Genomic DNA, 21,634 nt, shown 5'->3' with positions numbered 1-21,634 from the left:
GGTTCCCATATAGGAAAGACCTTTTCAGTGGATACCTTATCAACATCTAGTTCCACATTTATATACATTTCTCAATTTAATTTACAAACAACATAAATTTGGTTTGGGATAAATTCAAAGAGAACTTCTTTTTGATCAAACCAACATTTATCAGTTTCTTCACTGACAACCTCCAAGAACGGCTGTATCATGTGCAACACAACAAACCTCAGTATGTCTGTCACTCTACACATGTCAGTGATACACACAGGAAACAGTCTGGGACCCAATACTGAACCTTGTGGGACACCACAGCTAATGTTCAACCACTTATGCAAACCTGCCTTTTCACAAAAGGCAGATCTTAATAAATAAATAATATAATACTCAGATTATTTGTCTAATATTAAATTATTTGTTAAATCAGGAAGGGGCAAATCATTTTTCACCGAGTGTGACTGAGCCCAGTATCGTTAGGTTCAGGGTGACTGTGCTTCTCTGCATGAACAGAGCTGAGGGCTGATCAGAGGAGCTGTATGAGCCCAAGTGTTCACTCGCATAGAAATCTATAGCATCTGCACAGATCTTCCTGCTGTTGTCGGCACAAATAAAGGACGTCAGTGAGAGAAAAAAGGACTCGGTTCACAGAAAACCAGTTTGATTTTTAATAATTACACATATTTACAAAGATGCGATGAAGCTAAATGAAGCAGACCTGGCCAGCATTATGTAAAAGCAGAACTGTAGTTCAATAATCCTTCATGGGGTTTGAGCGGCCTTCATGTTCTGTAAGGTGGAGTCAAGAGCTTCCAGTTTATCCATTGGTCCCTTAAGGGGAAAAACAGCATCACTAATGTATCACCTGTGTGCAGGTAATAAAATACAGTCTGTGAGATGGAGTGTCGGGGTTGGAGGAGGAGGATGCTTCTTTAGATTAGAGGTGTGTATTTTCATTGTGACTGGAACTTCATTACGCCGTCTCCCTGCCTGTACAGGGCCTGCAGCTAATTGAGGCCCTGTGACTGATCAGCTAATTAATCCTATTATGAGGGTATTAAATTAGCGTGGGTCAAGTTTAATCACAAACAGCTAACTGAGAGCTTCTCCTCCCTCAGAAGAACATGTATGCAGATACACACAGCCTGCATCAGAAGCACTGAGTTGTGTTGGAGACATGAATGTGTGCTCACTGATGTCCCAGCATTAAAACATCAAAGCTTCAGTTAGGTACTGATATGTTGCTTGCTGTGTATAAAAGGAGGCAGTATACAGAGTTAAAGTGTCCTGAAAACTTCATTATATAGTAAAGACAAACTCATGGCTTCGTACTGGTTTTATAGCTGTTGTGCACCAGCAGCTGCATGATGGAGGGCATGAATTATAATAGTGACCTAATCCTCCAACCCCTGACTAACACTCATCCACAACATTACAGCTGAGACTGGGAATGACCCACTTTTCTTTCTTTAGCGCCCCAGCAGTTGTCTCAGGGCACTTTTTTACAGTATCTCTAGTACTGTAGGCATAGTCCTCAACAATCAGATGATCCTCTATAAACAGAGCTTGGCAACAGTAGGGAGGAAGAACGCCTGTTTAATGGGAACAGACCTCTGCCAGAACCAGGCTCAGGGAGGGCGGCCTTTGCTGAGATTGACTGGGCGTCGAGACAAACTCCAAAGTAACACACCTGGAATTTAACCCAAAAAAAGCTTTGTTCCCCCACACAGGGAAGACCCACTAATGTCTGTGAAAACCACGGAAAAGCTCTCATGGCTTTTCTGCTGTTCTCCCATTTCATTTAGACTTGCAAACAGATTTCCAGCTGTCGTTGCAGCAGGTCACTGTAGACATGGAACCACACAGTGAGCACATAAAGGAAACGGTGACCAGTTTCCCCCAGCAGGTCACACAGATGGTCACGCAGCAGCACCTGGTGAGGAGGAACCCAAAGCTGCATTTACTGTGGAAGCTGAAGCCAACGTCTGACAGCAGGCATGGGCCAAGTCTGTCTGCTGCTCCTCACCTATGTGACGATAACGCGGACCTTCACTGGGAAATATTACAATTACACATGTGTAAGGAAAGAGGTCAGGTCTCCTCCCAGCTGCTTGTGTCAATTACACATTCACAGGAAATGTTGATTATTTGAACGATTCGTTAAAAATAAGAAGGTTTGTTTGTGTGTGGGGACTGAGGCAGCTTAGCGAGCTCCATACGCTGGACGAGAGTTCGGACATACCCTGGCAGAGTTTCAGCTGCGTTACCTGCTGCAGCCGTAACAGGTGAACAGATAGAGGTGCAGTCAGAGACACGGGAAATCATTTGATCTTTGAGGCACTTCTTAAATAAAAAGTTGTCACCCCCTTGTTTGTGAAAACAACAGAACACAAAGAAAAGTTTGTGGTTATGGAGGAACATGTGCCGCTTGCATCAATAAAAGGCATCAATTTTGGATTCACTAGCTACATCATAATACACAATAACAACATTTTCTCCTTTGTCATTGTACATTCTTGTGTGTGTGAGGCGTGGCCCCCCTACCAAGATAGAAAAAAAAAAGAAGAATAAAAAATTGCACGTAAAATTATTTAAAGTTGTTCCGTAGAGCCGTCGTATTCATCCAGGGCGTGAGATGGGCTGAAACGTGTTGATGGTGGCAGGCACAGAATGAAACGCTCACACAGCCAGTCCTGCTCTGACACGAGGATGGACTGACAGGGACAACAGGACCAAACAAAGAAAAGGAGAAGACAGCATAAAGTCAGGGAATGTTCCTGTAGTCCGGCGTCCGGCTCCCCAGGGAAAAACTCTCCCTCCTCCCGTTTGCCTTGTGGACAGGTCCAGGGGGAACTTCCTCCTTGTTGTCGCCTTTCTGAGTTGAGTTGGCTTGCAAGTTTGTTTGTTTGTTTCTGTTTTTGAACAGCAGCTCGGAGGACGACGCTGGTTTCTCCTTCATACAGACTCTTCTGTGGCTAGCAGCAGGGGGTTGATGTATTCAAATCCCTCAAACTCGGACTGGTCTATTCTCTTGATGACGTCCCTGAGGAGAGAAGGATGGAAAGAACAATTAGAGGACTTGTTTTACCACAGAGCTACTGAGAGTAAACCAGGTTTGCTCCTGGCGTCTCTCAGGTGAGCGTCACCACATCTTTTTCCAGGTTTGGAATCTAAAGGAAGTAAAATGATGTTTTTTGGAGGGGTGGGGGAATGTCCATGTTGAATTGCAGACCATTGTTTAGAACATTTTCAGGCTCTGTACCCACTGAGTTATGGTTCTGTTTTCATTTTCTTGGCAATCAGTGCAGGTATCAGTAGAACGTACCTACTGATACAAATACCACTAAATTTGCTTTAAGAAATGATTGAAATGATAGAATGTAGCAAGGTGATTGACTCAGTAATTCAGAAAGTGTAGCTCTTCTGGGATTTTCCACACAATCATCTTTCTGGTTTTAGAGAATGGTTGAGGGAAAAAAGAAAATATGAGTGAGCGGCGGTTCTCTCGGCACAAATTGTTGATGCCAGAGGTCAGAGCAGAAAGCACAGACCACAGTGTATGCCCCCCCTGTCAGCTAAGAACAGGAAACTGAGGCTACAGTTCACATAAGCTCACCAACACTGGACAATAGAAGATTAGAAAAACGCTGCCTAGTCTGCTGAGTCTCCATTTCTGCTACAATGGTCACAAAATGCTAATCAGCATAAAGCATGGATCCATTCTTCCTTGTAGCAGCACTTGGTGTAATGTGGTGTGGAAGACAGTTTTTTGGCACAGCTCAGATCAGCCTGAACTAGTTTAAACTGGCTTGAACCTTTCAAATGGATTCCACAATGACCAAATTTGAAATGTGTACCATGACGACTCTGTAGCATCTGTGTGATGCTATCATGTAAATATGGACCAACACATCTGAGCAATGCACAAAGAATTAGCAGAGTTGTGAGGATGAAGCGAGGTCCAAGCTGTTAATATCAAGGTTTACCTAATGAAGTGGCCTGAGCCACTTGTTGACCTTGATGCCTAAAGTTTGGCATTTGTCCATGTGCCAGCCTGTCCTATAAGGTGAAGGCTGCAGCAGGGTGGGGAGTGTGTGGACAGAAGAGTGCCCACACCAGCGTAACAGAGATCTGAAACATGCCCTGCTGTTCTTACTCTGATTGGGATAAACGTCGTGCTGCTGAAAATGATTTTAAAGGAAAATGCTGACGTATGACATCAGGTTTGTTTTTGGAGGATTCATTAGAAAGACTGCAGGTCTGTGGATCACACTGTGGATCGCTCTGTGGATCAGTGTGTCCACGGCTCTTTCTGCACTCTCTCCTCTTCGTCTCCATCTGGTAACGCTTTCACGTTTTCCAAGTCAGCAAAAAGAACCATTTACATTGGTTGAACACACTGTTTGTTTTGGTCGTCTCCCAAACCTTCTCCACTCTCCTTTGTGTTTCCCCCTCTGTGGTCTTTCACTCTGCCTCCTCGTTCTCCCTGAAACTTGAAAACAAAAAAGCCCACTTTCTAAATCTAATGGCGTTATTGTTGCTTGACCTACTCCTACAGTGCGAGTCCTTCACATGAGATCAGATGGAGAGAAAATATTTGCTTCATCAATATTCCAGTCTGCACACTCAAAGACACTATAGCGTTTCATTCACTTGTCCTGGTGCTCTCTGTGGGTGGGATCTGCAAGCTATCTGACAAAGCGGTGGCCCTTAAAGTGAGACTCCCACCCACCTGGTGGAGCAGGGAGAGGACCAGTGAACGTGTCTATTGTTTTAACTTCAAAGCCCCCTGCTCCGTGTCTGCAGCGAGAAAACATCTTGGCCTTTCCCAGCAAGAGGCCTCCCCTCGGCAAGAGCTTAACCATGCCCCGCTCCCTTCCATTGGCCAACACAACCACACATGTACACACACACACACACGCGCACACACACACACACACACACACGCACGCACACGCACGCACGAGTAAACAGCCTGTTGCTGCAGTAGGGAGAAGGCGGTAGTGTTGCTAAGGGACTGCATTTTTTTTACCCAGCTGCTCCTAATCCACAGTTTATAAAGTTCCACCTGAGATTATTCCTTCGTTAGTGGAAGAAACAAACACATAAAGCATTCAGCCAGCTCCTGATTCATCTGCACAGTGGTTTTTGTTTTTCTGACATCATGTCATGGATATCGTCTTACAAGGATGGAAGGATCAAACGAACCAGCAGTGTGGAGGCTAACACAGCTCAAAAACACATCCTCTGTGGAAACGTGCAGCTGAGCCATCAGCTGATGTGGGCTGAGATCAGTGGTTATTAGGTTACATTAGGTTATTCTTCAATACTCTTCAATTCTTCAATACTAACCTTACTAACCTCAGCTGTGAATTGCATTTTTGTGTGTTTCATTGCAGAACTGATCCAGAAGTTCATATGACTGAATCGAGCCAGATTTACCATCATCACAGCACACAAACAGGTTTCACAGGAACTGAGGAGCCTCTGGGGTTCAGTTTGGCCAAAACTTGAACTCAAAGTTTTGATTAGTGCAGTGGTTCCCAAACTTTTTTTGCTAGGCCCCCCTTTGTTTTACAACAAAAATGTCCCCCCCCCCCCCGCACAAACACATCTTCCAACCACACACACCCATATTTTGCTCTATTGCGGTTTATTTCACACCTCAAACATTTAGTAAACAATTAAGCAAATACAAGTAATCTGCAATAAATTACAGGTAGTAATAAAATAAACTATGAACTCTTTTACGCTATGTCCACGCCTTAGCTGAGTAAGAATGTGTCGTGTTGACAGTGGTGACTTAGATAGCCACACTTCATTTTAGAAACAGCCAAATACAAACGTGTTGCTCAAGTTTATGTCTGCATCGTTTCCTCAAATTTGTCTCATGTCCATCTCAGTCACAGTTGTAGCTGAGCACTAAGCTAATGCACATACTTACAGGTGTACACTACCAGCTGTAATTCACACAGCTGTCTCCATTAGGGAAATGAAAGCTGCGGTGTGGCCTGGACATGTTTCCCCAACTATAAATGGAGCAGCTGAGCCATCGGTGATGTGGGCTGGCATTCAGATCAGTGGACCGCTCTGTAGTGCAGCTCTGCAAGTGTAGCTCTGTGGTGCAGCTCTGTGGTGCAGCTCTCTAAGTGCAGCTCTCTAAGTGCAGATCAGTGGACCACTCTGTAGTGCAGCTCTGTAGTGCAGCTCTGTAAGTGCAGCTCTGTAAGTGCAGCTCCGTAAGTGCAGCTTTGTAGTGCAGCTCTGTAAGTGCAGCTCTGTAAGTGTAGCTTTGTAGTGCAGCTCTGTAAGTGCAGCTCTGTAAGTGCAGATCAGTGGACCACTCTGTAGTGCAGCTCTGTAGTGCAGCTCTGTAAGTGCAGATCAGTGGACCGCTCTATAGTGCAGCTCTGTAAGTGCAGCTTTGTAATGCAGCTTTGTAATGCAGCTCTGTAAGTGCAGCTCTGTAAGTGCAGCTCTGTAAGTGTAGCTCTGTAATTGCAGCTCTGTAAGTGCAGCTCTGTAATTGCAGCTCTGTAGTGCAGCTCTGTAAGTGCAGCTCTGTAAGTGCAGATCAGTGGACCACTCCGTAGTGCAGCTCTGTAAGTGCAGCTCTGTAATTGCAGCTCTGTAAGTGCAGCTCTGTAAGTGCAGATCAGTGGACCACTCTGTAGTGCAGCTCTGTAAGTGCAACTCTGTAAGTGCTTTTAGCGGAGTAAGAATGTGTCGTGTTGACAGTGGTGACTTAGATAGCCACACTTCATTTTAGAAACAGCCAAAGCAAATATCCCAGTAAATGTCCCAGTAAAAGAGTTTCGTTTTCTCAGATCTAAAGGTATATTACACTATGTGCGACTTCATTATCATCATCCATACCATTATTGAGTTGAATCTCCTCCCACCCTCAGAACCATTTTAATTCTTAACAGTGAACACAGTGGTACATATACACAGCTTTAATACTTTCTTACTATAAGCCTCATAGACACACACAAACACACACACTCTTTCACCCTGACTCTTACACTTGCCCTGGATGCATCTATCACACTGTGTGAGTGTGTGAACAGGTGCTACCCCTCAGCCTCCACGTAGCTGTGCGTACAGTTACATTTGAATGTCCTTGGTGACTTCCTGCTTCAGTTATCACAGTCACAAGAGTTTCAGAAAGCTTGACCTCTGACCTTGAGGCTGAGCTCACTGAAATTCAAACTTTGAGTAGCGGCACCTTTGGTGTGAATTTCAAAACCCTGCATCGTCTTCTCACACTCACAGTCGTGTCAGACACATTTTAATTCAATTCCGTTTTGCTTCTATAGTGCCAATTCACAACAAGGCGCTTTATTGTAATAAGCTAACAGTCGGCAAAGGTAGGAGGGAAAAACAGCCTTTAAACAGGAAGTTGATCAGAACCAGGCTCAGGTGTGGCAGCCATCCAGTGCGACCTGCTGGTAAGTGAGGGAGAGAGCAGAGACAGGACAGAAGAGCCTCACAGTTTGAAATATGACCAGTTTATCCTTATTAAAGGCTTTAAGGTGGTGGTAATGAAACAATTTCAAAGTCTTCCTTTTCGTGGCAGATGGCTGCCCCTGAGTTGAGACAGACAAACCACTCACATTCACACATGTATGCAATTACAATCACCAGTTAACCTCCAATAACTGCTCATCTTGGACTGTGGGAGAAAGCCACATCAGTCGGAAAGAAGCGAGGAAAACATACAAGCTCCACACAGATGGTGGATTCCAACCAGGACCTTCTTGCTGCGAGGCATCAGTGCTGAGCACCTGGTTATTTCTCTGTGTTAGCCCTGTGACAGACTGACAGCCTGTCCACAGTGTACCTGGCTCTCCCCCTGTGGCACTGAATTCAATGCATAGATAGGTGGACTCACCAAGGGCTTGCTGATAGCAGGTTGTCTGATTGTTGGGGTTTTTTAGCTACGATGTGGTGACTGTGAGCTGGCGTTATGTAAGTGAAGATGAAGTGAATATATCAGAGATTTAGTCCATAATGATACAACAGCATCACACAGTTGGGGCTGGATGTACATGCATGATTCAAATTATTCGTGCAATTACTAAAACAATGAAACTAGCTGCAACACCTGCCAGTGAACATCACAGACAGACATGCAGCATCAGTGAATGCAAAGTAACGTAGTGAAGAGTATGACTGCACAAGTCTGGAAAGATCTGTTCATCCAAGAACGGGAAAAAAGGATTTAACGAAAAAAGTGAGCTGCTGCAAACACGTCACCGGCTCTGTGAGGACGTGCCACACTAAAGCAGTACTATAGTCCTAGCTGCTATATATTCAGGCTCTTGAAATCCATCACTAAGGATCAAGGCTAGTGAAGACAAAGGCCTCGTTTCCTAAGCACAGGCAGAGCTTGGCCATTTTCTAAGATAGGGAGCTGGCACAGAAAGCCTCTCCTGCACTCCTCTCACACGCTGCCGAGGGCCCCCAGCCATCCTGGCTTTTAATGTCGCAATGTAAATCTCTAACATGGAGGGTTTACCCTTCTCTCTCCTTTCATGGCTTTCACTTCTCTTTCTTCTTGTGCCAAAGCCATCATGAGTGGGAGAGAGGGGAGACTGGAGAGCTTTTGCATCACCCCCTCCTAGCGAGAGTGGGCAACGTCAGCCCCTCTCCTTGGTAACAGGGAAGAGGAGGGGGTGGGGAGATAAAGTGCGAGACACAGGGAGGAGCCGTGCATCTTATTTTGACGTGCTGCAGTTTTTGATGCCAACTTGCTATCTCTGCTGCTGAACTGGTCACGTGCTCCCCACCCCGTTCTCCCTCTTCTCACCACTGCACCATTTGGACCTCTTCTACGATCGTCTTCCCAAGAGTTAGTCGCAGACTCCCGTCATCAAAGTCTGACACAAACGAGCTGGGATGAACTTCAGAGACATCTCGCTGCAGCCCTTTAATGAGCTGCGAGCCTCAGCCACTCCAAGGCTGGTTTTGAACATTGATATCTGCTGAACAGCACAAACTTCAAACTGGATGCTTCCCAAAGACATCTGCCGTGGGTGCAGATCATGACGGGCATGTAATAAGGCCGCCAAGTGCAGCACAGTCAACAGCTCTGCAGTGATAATACCAATTAGTGACAGCACGAAGGGCGTCATTTATTTTGGAGTGAATTCCAAGTCAAGACACTGCGGAGGTACAGATTATCACAAGCCATGACAGACAGACCCCCGGCAGGCGGACAGCTCCAGGAGTTACACAATCTAGAGGTTTTTCAGCCATACTTTGTAAAATTCTGCTGAATTCCACATAAACTGTATATGAAATATGGAGGGAGCATGAGCTATGTGGTGCTGCAGTGGGCACGCATTGTTCTTAAACACGGTTTAACGCATGTTACAACTTCACTCTGAAAGACCAAAAACAGCCCAAAAAAACCCAGCTGTGTGTAGCACGCCACCAACACCCACATGTCCTTCAGTTTTCAGGCCCCTCTTCTGTGGAACCAGCTGCCAGTTTGGATTCAGGAGACAGACTACAGGGAGTGCAGAATTATTAGGCAAGTTGTATTTTTGAGGAATAATTTTATTATTGAACAACAACCATGTTCTCAATGAACCCAAAAAACTCGTTAATATCAAAGCTGAATGTTTTTGGAAGTAGTTTTTAGTTTGTTTTGAGTTTTAGCTATTTTAGGGGGATATCTGTGTGTGCAGGTGACTATTACTGTGCATAATTATTAGGCAACTTAACAAAAAACAAATATATACCCATTTCAATTATTTATTTTTACCAGTGAAACCAATATAACATCTCCACATTCACAAATATACATTTCTGACATTCAAAAACAAAACAAAAACAAATCAGCGACCAATATAGCCACCTTTCTTTGCAAGGACACTCAAAAGCCTGCCATCCATGGATTCTGTCAGTGTTTTGATCTGTTCACCATCAACATTGCGTGCAGCAGCAACCACAGCCTCCCAGACACTGTTCAGAGAGGTGTACTGTTTTCCCTCCTTGTAAATCTCACATTTGATGATGGACCACAGGTTCTCAATGGGGTTCAGATCAGGTGAACAAGGAGGCCATGTCATTAGTTTTTCTTCTTTTATACCCTTTCTTGCCAGCCACGCTGTGGAGTACTTGGACGCGTGTGATGGAGCATTGTCCTGCATGAAAATCATGTTTTTCTTGAAGGATGCAGACTTCTTCCTGTACCACTGCTTGAAGAAGGTGTCTTCCAGAAACTGGCAGTAGGACTGGGAGTTGAGCTTGACTCCATCCTCAACCCGAAAAGGCCCCACAAGCTCATCTTTGATGATACCAGCCCAAACCAGTACTCCACCTCCACCTTGCTGGCGTCTGAGTCGGACTGGAGCTCTCTGCCCTTTACCAATCCAGCCACGGGCCCATCCATCTGGCCCATCAAGACTCACTCTCATTTCATCAGTCCATAAAACCTTAGGAAAACCAGTCTTGAGATATTTCTTGGCCCAGTCTTGGTGTTTCAGCTTGTGTGTCTTGTTCAGTGGTGGTCGTCTTTCAGCCTTTCTTACCTTGGCCATGTCTCTGAGTATTGCACACCTTGTGCTTTTGGGCACTCCAGTGATGTTGCAGCTCTGAAATATGGCCAAACTGGTGGCAAGTGGCATCTTGGCAGCTGCACGCTTGACTTTTCTCAGTTCATGGGCAGTTATTTTGCGCCTTGGTTTTTCCACACGCTTCTTGCGACCCTGTTGACTATTTTGAATGAAACACTTGATTGTTCGATGATCACGCTTCAGAAGCTTTGCAATTTTGAGACTGCTGCATCCCTCTGCAAGATATCTCACTATTTTTGACTTTTCTGAGCCTGTCAAGTCCTTCTTTTGACCCATTTTGCCAAAGGAAAGGACGTTGCCTAATAATTATGCACACCTGATATAGGGTGTTGATGTCATTAGACCACACCCCTTCTCATTACAGAGATGCACGTCACCTAATATGCTTAATTGGTAGTAGGCTTTCGAGCCTATACAGCTTGGAGTAAGACAACATGCATGAAGAGGATGATGTGGACAAAATACTCATTTGCCTAATAATTCTGCACTCCCTGTATCTCTACTTTCAAGATTAGGCTTCAAACTTTCCTTTTTGCTAAAGCATATAGTTAGGGCTGGACCAGGTGACCCTGAATCCTCCTTTAGTTATGCTGCAATAGATGTAGGCTGCCGGGGATTCCCATGATGCATTGGGTGTTTCTTCTTCACTCACTATGTGTTAATAGACCTCTCTGCATTGAATCATATCTGTTATTAATCTCTGTCTCTCTTCCACAGCATGTCTTTATCCTGTCTTCCTTCTCTCACCCCAACCGGTCGCAGCAGATGGCCCCACCCCTCCCTGAGCCTGGTTCTGCCGGAGGTTTCTTCCTGTTAAAAGGGAGTTTTTCCTTCCTACTGTCGCCAAAGTGCTTGCTCATAGGGGGTCATGTGATTGTTGGGTTTTCTCTGTATGTAGTATTGTAGGGTCTACTGTACAATATAAAGCTCCTTGAAGCAACTGTTGTGATTTGGTGCTGTGTAAATAAAATTGAATTGAAAATTGAATGTCCATGCAAACAAAAATTACACAGTCCAGCAGTGTGCCAGATCCAATTATTTTAGAAGGCTTCTTAGTCTGTCGTCATGCTATCAGAGATCCCATTATTTAAAGGTGCCTAAAGGATTTAATTATCGGTTCGGCTTCTGCTCCTGAGCAACAGTTGTGCTGAATAACAGCAGGCTTATAAAGCTCAGAAAGTGCACATAGTCATTATGTTATTCACATAAAACAAAGACAGATGCCAACAGGAAACAGGGAGGGAAACAGTAATGAAGAGCAGTGCTGTTAGGAGGGAAACAATGCTACCAGTGCACATGCTCCAGGAAAACCGTTCACAGTGTACACCGACGCACGAAAAAAGTCACCAAGGCCACTGAAGTGTGGCTCGATCACACATGCTGACAGGGTTTCCTACTCTGCAGTGACACTTTGTTTAATACTGCACTGTCATATTTTGGTTTTGGTGACCTCGGCTTTTTGTTGCTGCACAAACGTCTTACTCCATCCTGTAAGAGCCTTTAGTCAGTCCACCATGTAACTGTCACAGCCAGACAGTAACACCTCTGTCTGTATTATCAACTCGGACTTATGTGAACCGTTCCATAAAGGCATTGTGTTCCTGCCATCATGATCACAAGCTCCATAAATCCTCAGAAGGGGAAATTCAAGTTTTGGAGCATCGAGAATCAAACCAACATGATGTTTTCTAACATTGGCTGGGATAGATCTGCTGCCAAAGCCTTATGGAATCTATTTAGTGACACAGAGAGGAAAACAGGATGATGTGTTCCTTCAGTGTGTCCGTGGTTGTGTAATATCTTTAAGCCTTTTCTCTTCAAAGTTCAGCCTTAAACAAGGGCTCCACTCAGATCCTGGAGCTGCATGTTTGCATTAATCAAAACAACCCCCCAACATTGGAAACTCACATGGGGGCATTCTTTATTGGATGCAGGAGTCTGTTGGGAAGATGGTCCACCCAGTGTTTGTGTGACGTTACAGAGTGAGCTCTGTTTTTAGGCTCTGTGTGACCAGGACAGGATGGACTGTTGTCTCCACTGAACACCTCTATAGTGGCTGCTGCACATCTGTATGAGAAACACAGGAGCAGCAGTCCTGGGACTTACATCTTTCCTCTTCCTTTCATTTCTAATCCTGTCCATCCCGGTCAATCCCAGTGAATCTCTCCCACCTCCAGCTCATTACCATCTTCTGAATATTTGCTTTCACAAATCACCCATGATACTCATCTGCACCTACTCCACTCTGCCTGCACGCTCTTCTTCTGTCTGTTGTTGGATGGTTGACTACAGGCATTTAAACTCTTCTCTGCTCCTTGTAGCTGCCCGTGCCTCTGTCTCATTCACACTCATTATTCTGTCATATTCTGCTGATTTTCATTCCTCTCTCTCCAGATCTTACCTCCACCTCTCAACGGTCTCATCCACCTGTATTAGAGCGATTAGAGCACGCTGTAGGTATTACAGGTACTGCGCTGCAGTGGTTTGTATCATATCTATCTAATAGACTTCAATTTGTGCATGTAAATGGAGAGTCCTCTTCACACACTGAGGTTAATTATGGTGTTCCACAGGGTTCAGTGCTAGGACACATTCTGTTTACATTATACATGCTTCCCTTTGGCAGTATCATTAGAAGAAATAGCATAAATTTTCACTGCTATGCTGATGACACCCAGCTCTATCTATCTATGAACCCAGATAACACACACCAATTAGTTAAACTGCAGGAATGTCTTAAAGACATAAAGAGCTGCCTTCCCACCCTCATCAAAGTGTTTGCTCATATGACTGATGTATTACTGTAGGGTCTACTGTACAACATAAAGCACCTTGAGGCGACTGTTGTTGTGATTTGGCGCTGTATAAATAAAACTGAATTGAATCTGATTGATCCTGCTCCCTGCTCTGGCAGATCCCACTGTCCTTTGGGAACATCAGTGTCTATGGATAGTTGTGACCTCACTAGCTGTCTATTGCTGCTGCAAACTAGAGGAGCTCAGAGCCGACCCCGATGTAATCCCACCCACACCTTGAACCATATGTTACTCCGTCTATCATATGGTATGATCCACAAAGACACAGGACAACCTGTGTTTAAGCTGTGATATTATTATGTTTTCACTGCTGCACACAGCGCTGAATGCTCCGTATAAGAAAAACAAAGACTTATTCTGAACTGGGAATCATGCAAAGCTACTCTAAGGGAGTCCAAGAACAAAAATATGGAGTTATCTGTGAGAACCCTCCATACAGTTCTTCTGAGTGCTTGATGATGGCAGTAACTGATCACAGTAAAGAGTTATCATCATGTACTGACAAAACAACAGTCATGCTTACGTTAAGACAGACGTGCAGTTCCACACATGAAACTTTATTCACATAAGCTTGACTTTAATAAAGGCTGTGTTTGAGCTGAAAAGCAGTACTTACTCATCGTCTGGTGTTAGCTGCACTGGTTCATTAGTAAACTGCGTGTCAAAGTTTTCTAGGCCGTACTCATCAGAGATTTGAGGTTTGAAGGGCGGCGTCACTTCTTTCTTCTCCAGCTGAGTGAAAACAAACAGAGTGTATTACATATAACAGTTGCTTTTACTCACTGAGAGTGGAGCCATGAAGTCAAATAAAAAAGGCACATTTTCACAAGTGTAGACACCCCCACACCCACATTTCCACAGTGGAGGAGTTTATGTGTCCCCTCTGATCCTGGGAGCTGTGTTATCCAGGGAAACAGCCCCTGGTAGGGTCTGACATGTCCACTTGGTCCCGGGGAGGCAGGGAGGGAGGGGGCGAGGCAAAGAGCAAAACCCAGTGAGTGATTCTGTGTGAATCAAAATCACCAAAAAGACAAAGGACTTAATGGCACATATTTGACATCCATCATCAGTGTGTGATAGCCTGATGTCACTGAATAGGTAACGTGAAAGCACAAACATATTCTAACACATCTGCACCAACATTTGGCCAGATGTGAAACAGTGAAACAGAAGCTTGGGCTCGTGTTGCTGTATTTCTGTGTAGCGATGAAGCCAAACAACAGAACGAAGAAGGTTGAGGCAGCAGAATAATTATGCCTGAGTGATTCAGCCAGAGTTTTTGTCTGATTTGTTTCCATGGTTTCACATTCGTCCCTCATCCTGTTCAAATGTGCGCTGAGGACATTTTCTAAGAACACAATGAAGTCAGACGGGCACAGAAAAACCACAGGTACCCAGCTTCGCTCGTCATGCTGCGTTTCACTGTTTTCTCTTTAGAAAGCTGGGTGAAAAGAAGCCCTAAAATAGATGTGACCATCTGGGATTTGGAGGCTGTGCCAGACCACGGGTACCATTTTCTTATAGTTGAACATTAAACAATGACCATATTACGTGATGTCATAGATCAAGGTGTGTGCCCAGCCTCATGCTTCACACAGTGAACATGAGCTCCAGCTATTCTGCCAAAAAAGTTGTATTCTTATTTTAAAGTATTTTAATGTCTACACTGGATCAGTGGGGACGCACAACCCACAGCATCTGTGTTCTGAGACACTGCTGCTGCTCACCTCCACTGAGTCAAAATGGTGATCTTTCAAGTGGGATTTCATTTAAAACAGAGAATCACAGAAGCTAAATGTGGTGTGTAGGAAGGGTGATGAGCGTCAATTGTGTTGGTGTGGTTGAAAAACTCTGAGCAGGTGGACTGTTCGAGGAGGGCTGATTGAGCCTTACCACTGTTCAGATGGTTCCGGCTTACTGTTGGTGGGAGGAGTCTGAATGATGATGATGCTCCTTGTAAAGGCTGAATCATCCAAGACTTTTACACACTGTGTCTGGTGTTATGTACCTACAAGAGAATCTCGATGTTTAACATTTGACACCATGTGAAATCCAGACTTCCAAAAGCCTGCAGGAAACTGCAGCTCCTCTCCAAGAATGAGTCTATTGTCACCTCCACTGCATTAAAAACCATCTTTATGACCTGATACAGGAGCCAAACAAACGGTTTCCCATCATAGGAACTCTGTGGAGGGCATGTTCTCCACACCAGGTGGTGTGAAAAACATTACAGATGAAGAACATTACAGACATTACAGATGTGACAGGCAGCTGTCTGTAGGCCTTACATTCAGGACCTGGACTCACAAAAACCTGGCCCTGATCACAGGGTGGGTCAATCCTGGGAACCAGCCAGCTGTGGTGCTTAGCTGTGATTACTGTGTGTGTGTGTGTGTGTGTGTGTGTGTGTGTGTGTGTGTGTTTGTTTTAGTAGTTGATGCACTTCTCTAATGTTATTGGTTCAAAGTGTTTTCAGCTTCAAACAGATAAACACCAAATAACTCACTTTGTATGTTTTTCTATCCATCAAATTTGCCCACATTCTCCCAAACACACACACACACACACACACACAAACACACACACACACACACACTCTCTCTCTCTCTATTTGTTCATTTCTTTTTCAGGTTTTCGGCGCCTACCTACACACTCTGTCAGTTTCACCCCCTCACATCCTGTCTCCATCTTTCTCCTCTCGCCTCTATCTTTCTTACTCATTCTCCATTCTTTTATCTTGTTACACTGCTCTCCTCTCTCCTCCTACTTTCCCCACTCTTTCTGATGTGTTGCTGGGCAAGCTTAATCACTGTGTGTTGGTAATGAAGTGAAAGCCTGGAGTGAGCCCACACACACACACACACACACACACACACACACACACACACACACACACACACACACACACAGGATCTGAAACATTAGTACTACACACATGTTGAAGTGTGGGAAAAGTGTCCCTGAGACCACAGTGGAAGATAAAAGAGGTCAGTGAACGTCAGGGCTGTGCAGGTGCCTGAGATCACAACACTGACCGTGTGTGTGTGTGTGTGTGTGTGTGTGTGCAGGCGTTAGTGTCAGTGACGAGCTGTCACACCTCTCTCTCACATGTGTAAAATGACGGTGTGCCACGCTCGCTGTCTGAGTGCTGCTCTCAGCCTCTCCATCATTCTCCAAAACAAGAAGGACAACATCAGGGAGGCCAGTCACCATTCATTTACTGTTGGTTTGTTTTTTATCAGTGAACGTCCCACAAAGAAACGTCCTGCATTGTTGGTCCACAGCTGGAGACAAAGGGACCCCACGGCTGTGAGACCCTCTGTGTTTCATCGAACCTTTGAAATGTGGGAGGAGCTGTGACAGCAGTAGCTGGGCACCTACCTGGGTCTCGTGTCAGCCTTTGCTGCTCACTACTTCTAACTTCACATTTGGCCTTGGACTAAAATAAAAGAACTGTGGAGAATGGACGTGTTACAGAGAGAAAACTTCCCTCAGGAAACATGTGATGAATATTAATATGTGGTAACACAGTGGTGGTACACCACACCTGTCAGGTCCTGAGACAGGTCTGAGGGCAGAGAGCGTTACCTCTCCAGCTCGCTCAGCTCGCTGTCTCTCTGCTCTGTGTGGACTCTGCTCAGGAGCTCTGCTTCCACACATCACCCACTGTGTCCTTGGTGTGCACACAGACAGACACACAGACTTTAAAAAGTTTAAAAAAATATCCTGATACATAGTTTTTTTTAATGTGATACTTAGAGATCAACATTTCCATATGCACCATCGTGAAACTGACAACACAGCTGTGTTTGCTGTTTGTCATGTATCATCCAATGAAACCGCTGAAAACCGTCAGCCTCCAGTCTGCATGGTAAGGACCTCCAACATCGGGCCTCCGACATCGGGCCTCCGGGGTAGTTCCCGTCTCACTACTCCAGGTATCATGTCTTCTAATAGTATGTATAAAGTGCACACATGTAATTTTCATCAGAGTTATGAGAGTAGCCACAAACAGAATGCTTCTATTTGAATCCCAGTTATTGTGCAACACCATTCCTATCTCGAGCCCCGCGTGGACACTCCCTGAAATCACCATTTTCATAGTAGATGTTTGTTAAACCTCAAATTAAGACAACAGAAAAGTGTAATTACCCTCCTGAGAACAGTGGAGAAGAGGAAGCGTGGGTCTGAGACGGAGGTGGGGGGACGGGGAAACATAGCTGTGAAGAAATCTGCAGACATTACATGTGTAGTTCTGTTTGTCAGCACACAGCCATCACCTCTCTTCCTAAGCTCGCTGAAACAGCTCTTTCCCCACACCTTCATGGTATGACTCTGCACATCATCCTTGTTGATCAGAACCACCACTCGCTCCTCCACTGCTCGAGCCTCCTCTGACTGCAGGCTTATGTTAAACAATCCTGTCAAAAGAGCTGCTCTTTCTCCACAGGTGCTTCACCTGGACCAACCACCTGTCTCCATTCATTGGCTTTGTTTTTATAAGTGCTGGATAAAGTGCTGTGGTATGGTACAGTCCACTGTCTCCTGTCTGTAAGTCTTTTTCCTTTTGCCAGCTGTTTGCTGTTCGCCTGGTCTCTTGTTTATTTTGATCTTCCTGACTTTTCCACTTTTCCTTTGCTAACCTCGTCCTTTGAATACTTATACTTCCTTCTGCTTGTCCTCTTTCCTCCACATACACCAAACACCTTCTTAGCAGTTTTCCTAACCATTTCAAATATACATAATATTTTCTTACCACTCTGAGCCTGTCTCCAGTTTTCCTTCTTCAGCTTCCATCATTTAATCATTGGCTTTATCTTCACTTGTTATTCCTCTTCTTGGTTTCATCCTACAGACTGTTCACTGCTGCCTAAGAAGATTTGCTCCTTGCAGTCTCACATCTCTTTCTTAATGCACTTTCAACATAAGATACAGTCTACCTGTGTGCACCTTCCTCCACCCTTATAAGTCATTTATTGTTCCCCCTCTTCTTCAAATGTGTGTTTACTGCAGCTGTTTCTGTCCTTTTTGTCTACTATCATCTGTCTGTCTCCATTTCTCTCCACAAGCAGAAACCTCCTCATCACCTCTGTTTCCTTCACATACATGTAATTCTATTCTATTTTGTTTACACAGCGCCAAATCACAACAACAGTCGCCTCGAGGTACTTTATATTGTACAGTAGATCGTACGATAACACATACAGAGAAAAACCCAACAATCATATGACCCCCTATGAGAAAGCACTTTGGTGACAGTGGGAAGGAAAAACTCCCTTTTAACAGGAAGAAACCTCTGGCAGAATCAGGCACAGGAGGGGCGGGGCCATCTGCTGTGATTGTTTGGGGGTGTCCACTGAAGTCTGCTCCAATCAATTCAAGTCAGTTTTATATAGTGCTTATAGTTAGTTGCTTAAATCACCTCTCTCCACCGTTTCATCCACCCCAGTATTCCTCTTTCTCTTCTGACACTGAGCTTGAGCACACACACTAACAACACTCAACAAGTCATGGTCGTGTCTGTGTGACACAGTCCCTATCCTCACGTCCATGCTTCTCCCAGCACCACACACAGTTGTTGTTAACTTGGATCCCAAATGATCCGGTAAAGGAATCTCATTCTTCACGGTCCCATATCATCAGACCTTGGCACTCGGAGTACACTGGCTTGTCACCTCCATGTGGCTGGGTGACTGTAGTACTTTTATATAACATTTCACATTACAGCTCTGAGATGGAAGAACAGTATTGATTATATTGATCTTGAGAAAACTGTTTTCTTAACCATCTCAGGAACTGATCTGAAACCAAAGGCAGAGAGTGAGACAAGCTGCAAACCAGTAAAAACATCTTTACCAGCAGTTGTCCAAGAGCTCCATACAATGACTTTATGTAAAATCAGTTAAAAATGCTGATGATAGCCGAAGCAGGAGATTTAATAGAAGACTGCAGTAACCGAGTAGATTTGTTCCCTTACTGCTCCTTTCCAAGCCCATGCATTTGGAAATCATAGTGAGACTGCAGTGTGTATGTTGTGTTTAAGATGAAATAACTTTAATACACAACGATGCGTTTTCACTCAGACTTCAGTTCTTACCTGTTCCCAGTCTATACTGCGGAAAAACGTGTGGGACTTGATGTCTGTGAAGCCTGTCTGGACCTGACAACCCAGCCGCTCCTTGGGATCCTGTTGGAGCCAAAACAGCTGGTCAGGAACATCAACAGAAGCTGCTGTAGTACACATACTGTAAGAACGGCCAGGAGCGTGATGAAAAAGACCAATTATTATGTTTTATTATCATTCAAATGTTGAACTATACATGAAATGACTGTCTTGAGGACAACAACAAGAATTTCATTAAGTACTACAAAGGTATGTGTACATGTGGCACAGCCTCCCTGTGCTCTGCTCATCACAACAATCATGCAGGTGACATACAGAGGTTTAAACAGGACGTGGAAAAATTAAACCACAGGCTCAAATGCAGTAACGGTCATTGTTCTGTAACCTGGTCTTTAACCAAAGACACCTTTGCCTCCTGTGCACGTGGTTTTTCTCGTTGTCTAAATATCCCACAGTAAAGTGATGCATCCATCACGGACACTTTTTATCCAGCTATCCAATCACAGCAGAGGGGGAAACTACAGTCATCAACTCTTACTTGTAGTCCACAGTGCTGCTTGTACCAAATGAAAGTTTCGTGTGCTTACAACACATTTATTTCTGCTATTCTGCATCACTGCAACCAAAGCATCTCAGGTTCAAACAATAAGTGCTGAGTAGGGATCTTGTCTGGACGTTTGCAGTGGAGCACCTGGCTCTTCAGCTGATTGGTGTGTACACTCCTGACTCTGGTCACAAGAGAATTAGCTTTTATCAAAGATGGTCAAATATGTCAAAATAAACTGTGAGTAACAACATGGCGCTCAGATGAGCTTTTATACAGAGTAGATGATGAATCCTCTGCATTTATAAAGCATGGTCATCCAGGGTTATGCTTGACCAGTTTACCGTGAACTGAATCATGCTTGTTATTAATCTGTCTCTCTTCCACAGCATGCCTTTATCCTGTCTTCCTTCTCTCACCTCAACCAATCGCAGCAGATGGCCCCGCCCCTCCCTGAGCCTGGTTCTGCCGGAGGTTTCTTCCTGTTAAAAGGGAGTTTTTCCTTCCCACTGTCACCAAAGTGCTTGCTCATAGGGGGTCATATGATTGTTGGGTTTTTCTCTGTGTGTATTATTGTAGGTTCTACCTTACAATATAAAGTAAGGCAACTGTTGTTGCAATTTGATGCTGTATAAATAAAACTGAATTGAATTTTCCATTGTGAACTAGCACACTCTGCTAACACAATCATTTTAAATATCACTTCTTTAAAAAACAGACAAATTCCTGTATCCATGTTAATATATAAGACCCTGCTGCAGTTATGGTAAGCTAACCCCATCCTAACTTATTAAATAAGGTAAAGCTGTGCTGAAACAGCTGTGGTTTTATCCGAGGCCTTCTTTCCTGCGTGGAGGTTGCACGTGCTGCTGCTGAGTGCTCTGGCTAAAAGGAAAAGGTTAATGGGAGATTCTAAATTGCCTGCAGGTGTGAATGTGAGCGTGACTGTCTGTCACTATGTGTCAGCCTCAGGCCAGACTGCCACTGGGTCTGTGGTGTGCCTGCTTTCACTCCTGGCTTTAGCCTTGTACTTAGTGCACAGACATGATGCTGTTCTTAAAAAGCATGTGAAATTAGGTCACTACATTCAGTTTCACACATGGACGAAAGTTTTCTTGGCCTGACAGAGGTGCCTGCCTTTAAGCAGCAGCAGCAGCAGCCTGGTCCAAAGACGTCGTGTGAATAGTTCAGCTTGTATTTTGGTGCTTTCACTGTTATCGTGTGTGCTGCTTCTGTGGAGGCAGCTCTCTAAATGAAATCATGCTGGAAGTTTCCCTCATCAGAGTGGGTCTGAGGTGAACTAGTTCCTGTCAGTGTTACATGTGAGAAAGTGCTGCTTATCCCAGCAGTAATCTGATTACTGTGTCACTTTCACGCTCTTTATCGTCCACTTTCAATGATAAGAAACAACCAGTCTGCCAGGAGTAGCAGTCTGTGTTGTTGTTCTTCCAAGTCGAGTGATCCAGCACGGTCCTGACCCCAGTGCCAAGAAACCCTCGAGTGGATTACCACATATCCTTTGTTGGGTAACTGAGTTGTACTGTGTAAATACTAAAATAACAGAGGCACAACTGTCCACTCAGAACTA

General features: G+C 44.5%; 1 protein-coding gene across 5 annotated transcripts in view; it reads right to left on the bottom strand.

Moving 5' to 3' along the window:
* Positions 1 to 53: 53 nt before the first annotated feature.
* Positions 54 to 21,634, bottom strand: part of prkcz (protein kinase C, zeta) — a 99,443-nt gene continuing 77,862 nt past the window's right edge. For 3 of the 5 annotated variants that reach the window (XM_085392704.1, XM_085392707.1, XM_085392706.1), the window contains 3 exons: positions 19,476 to 19,565; positions 13,995 to 14,110; positions 54 to 3,019 (listed from right to left, as the gene is read on the bottom strand). In XM_085392704.1, the coding sequence (XP_085248830.1) occupies positions 2,932 to 3,019; positions 13,995 to 14,110; positions 19,476 to 19,565 (294 nt within the window). In that variant the 3' untranslated portion in view covers positions 54 to 2,931. Of the gene's footprint in view, positions 3,020 to 13,994; positions 14,111 to 14,229; positions 14,383 to 16,454; positions 17,329 to 17,530; positions 17,599 to 19,475; positions 19,566 to 21,634 lie in introns of those variants that run through there. The other 2 variants (XM_085392708.1, XM_085392705.1) reach the window with 2 other exon arrangements.

This window comes from Rhamphochromis longiceps, linkage group LG20 (genome assembly GCF_057381845.1).
Source record: "Rhamphochromis longiceps isolate RC_006_pf linkage group LG20, R_longiceps_female_GT1.1, whole genome shotgun sequence".
NCBI lineage: Eukaryota > Metazoa > Chordata > Actinopteri > Cichliformes > Cichlidae > Rhamphochromis > Rhamphochromis longiceps.
This window is presented reverse-complemented; position numbering and strand designations above follow the sequence as displayed.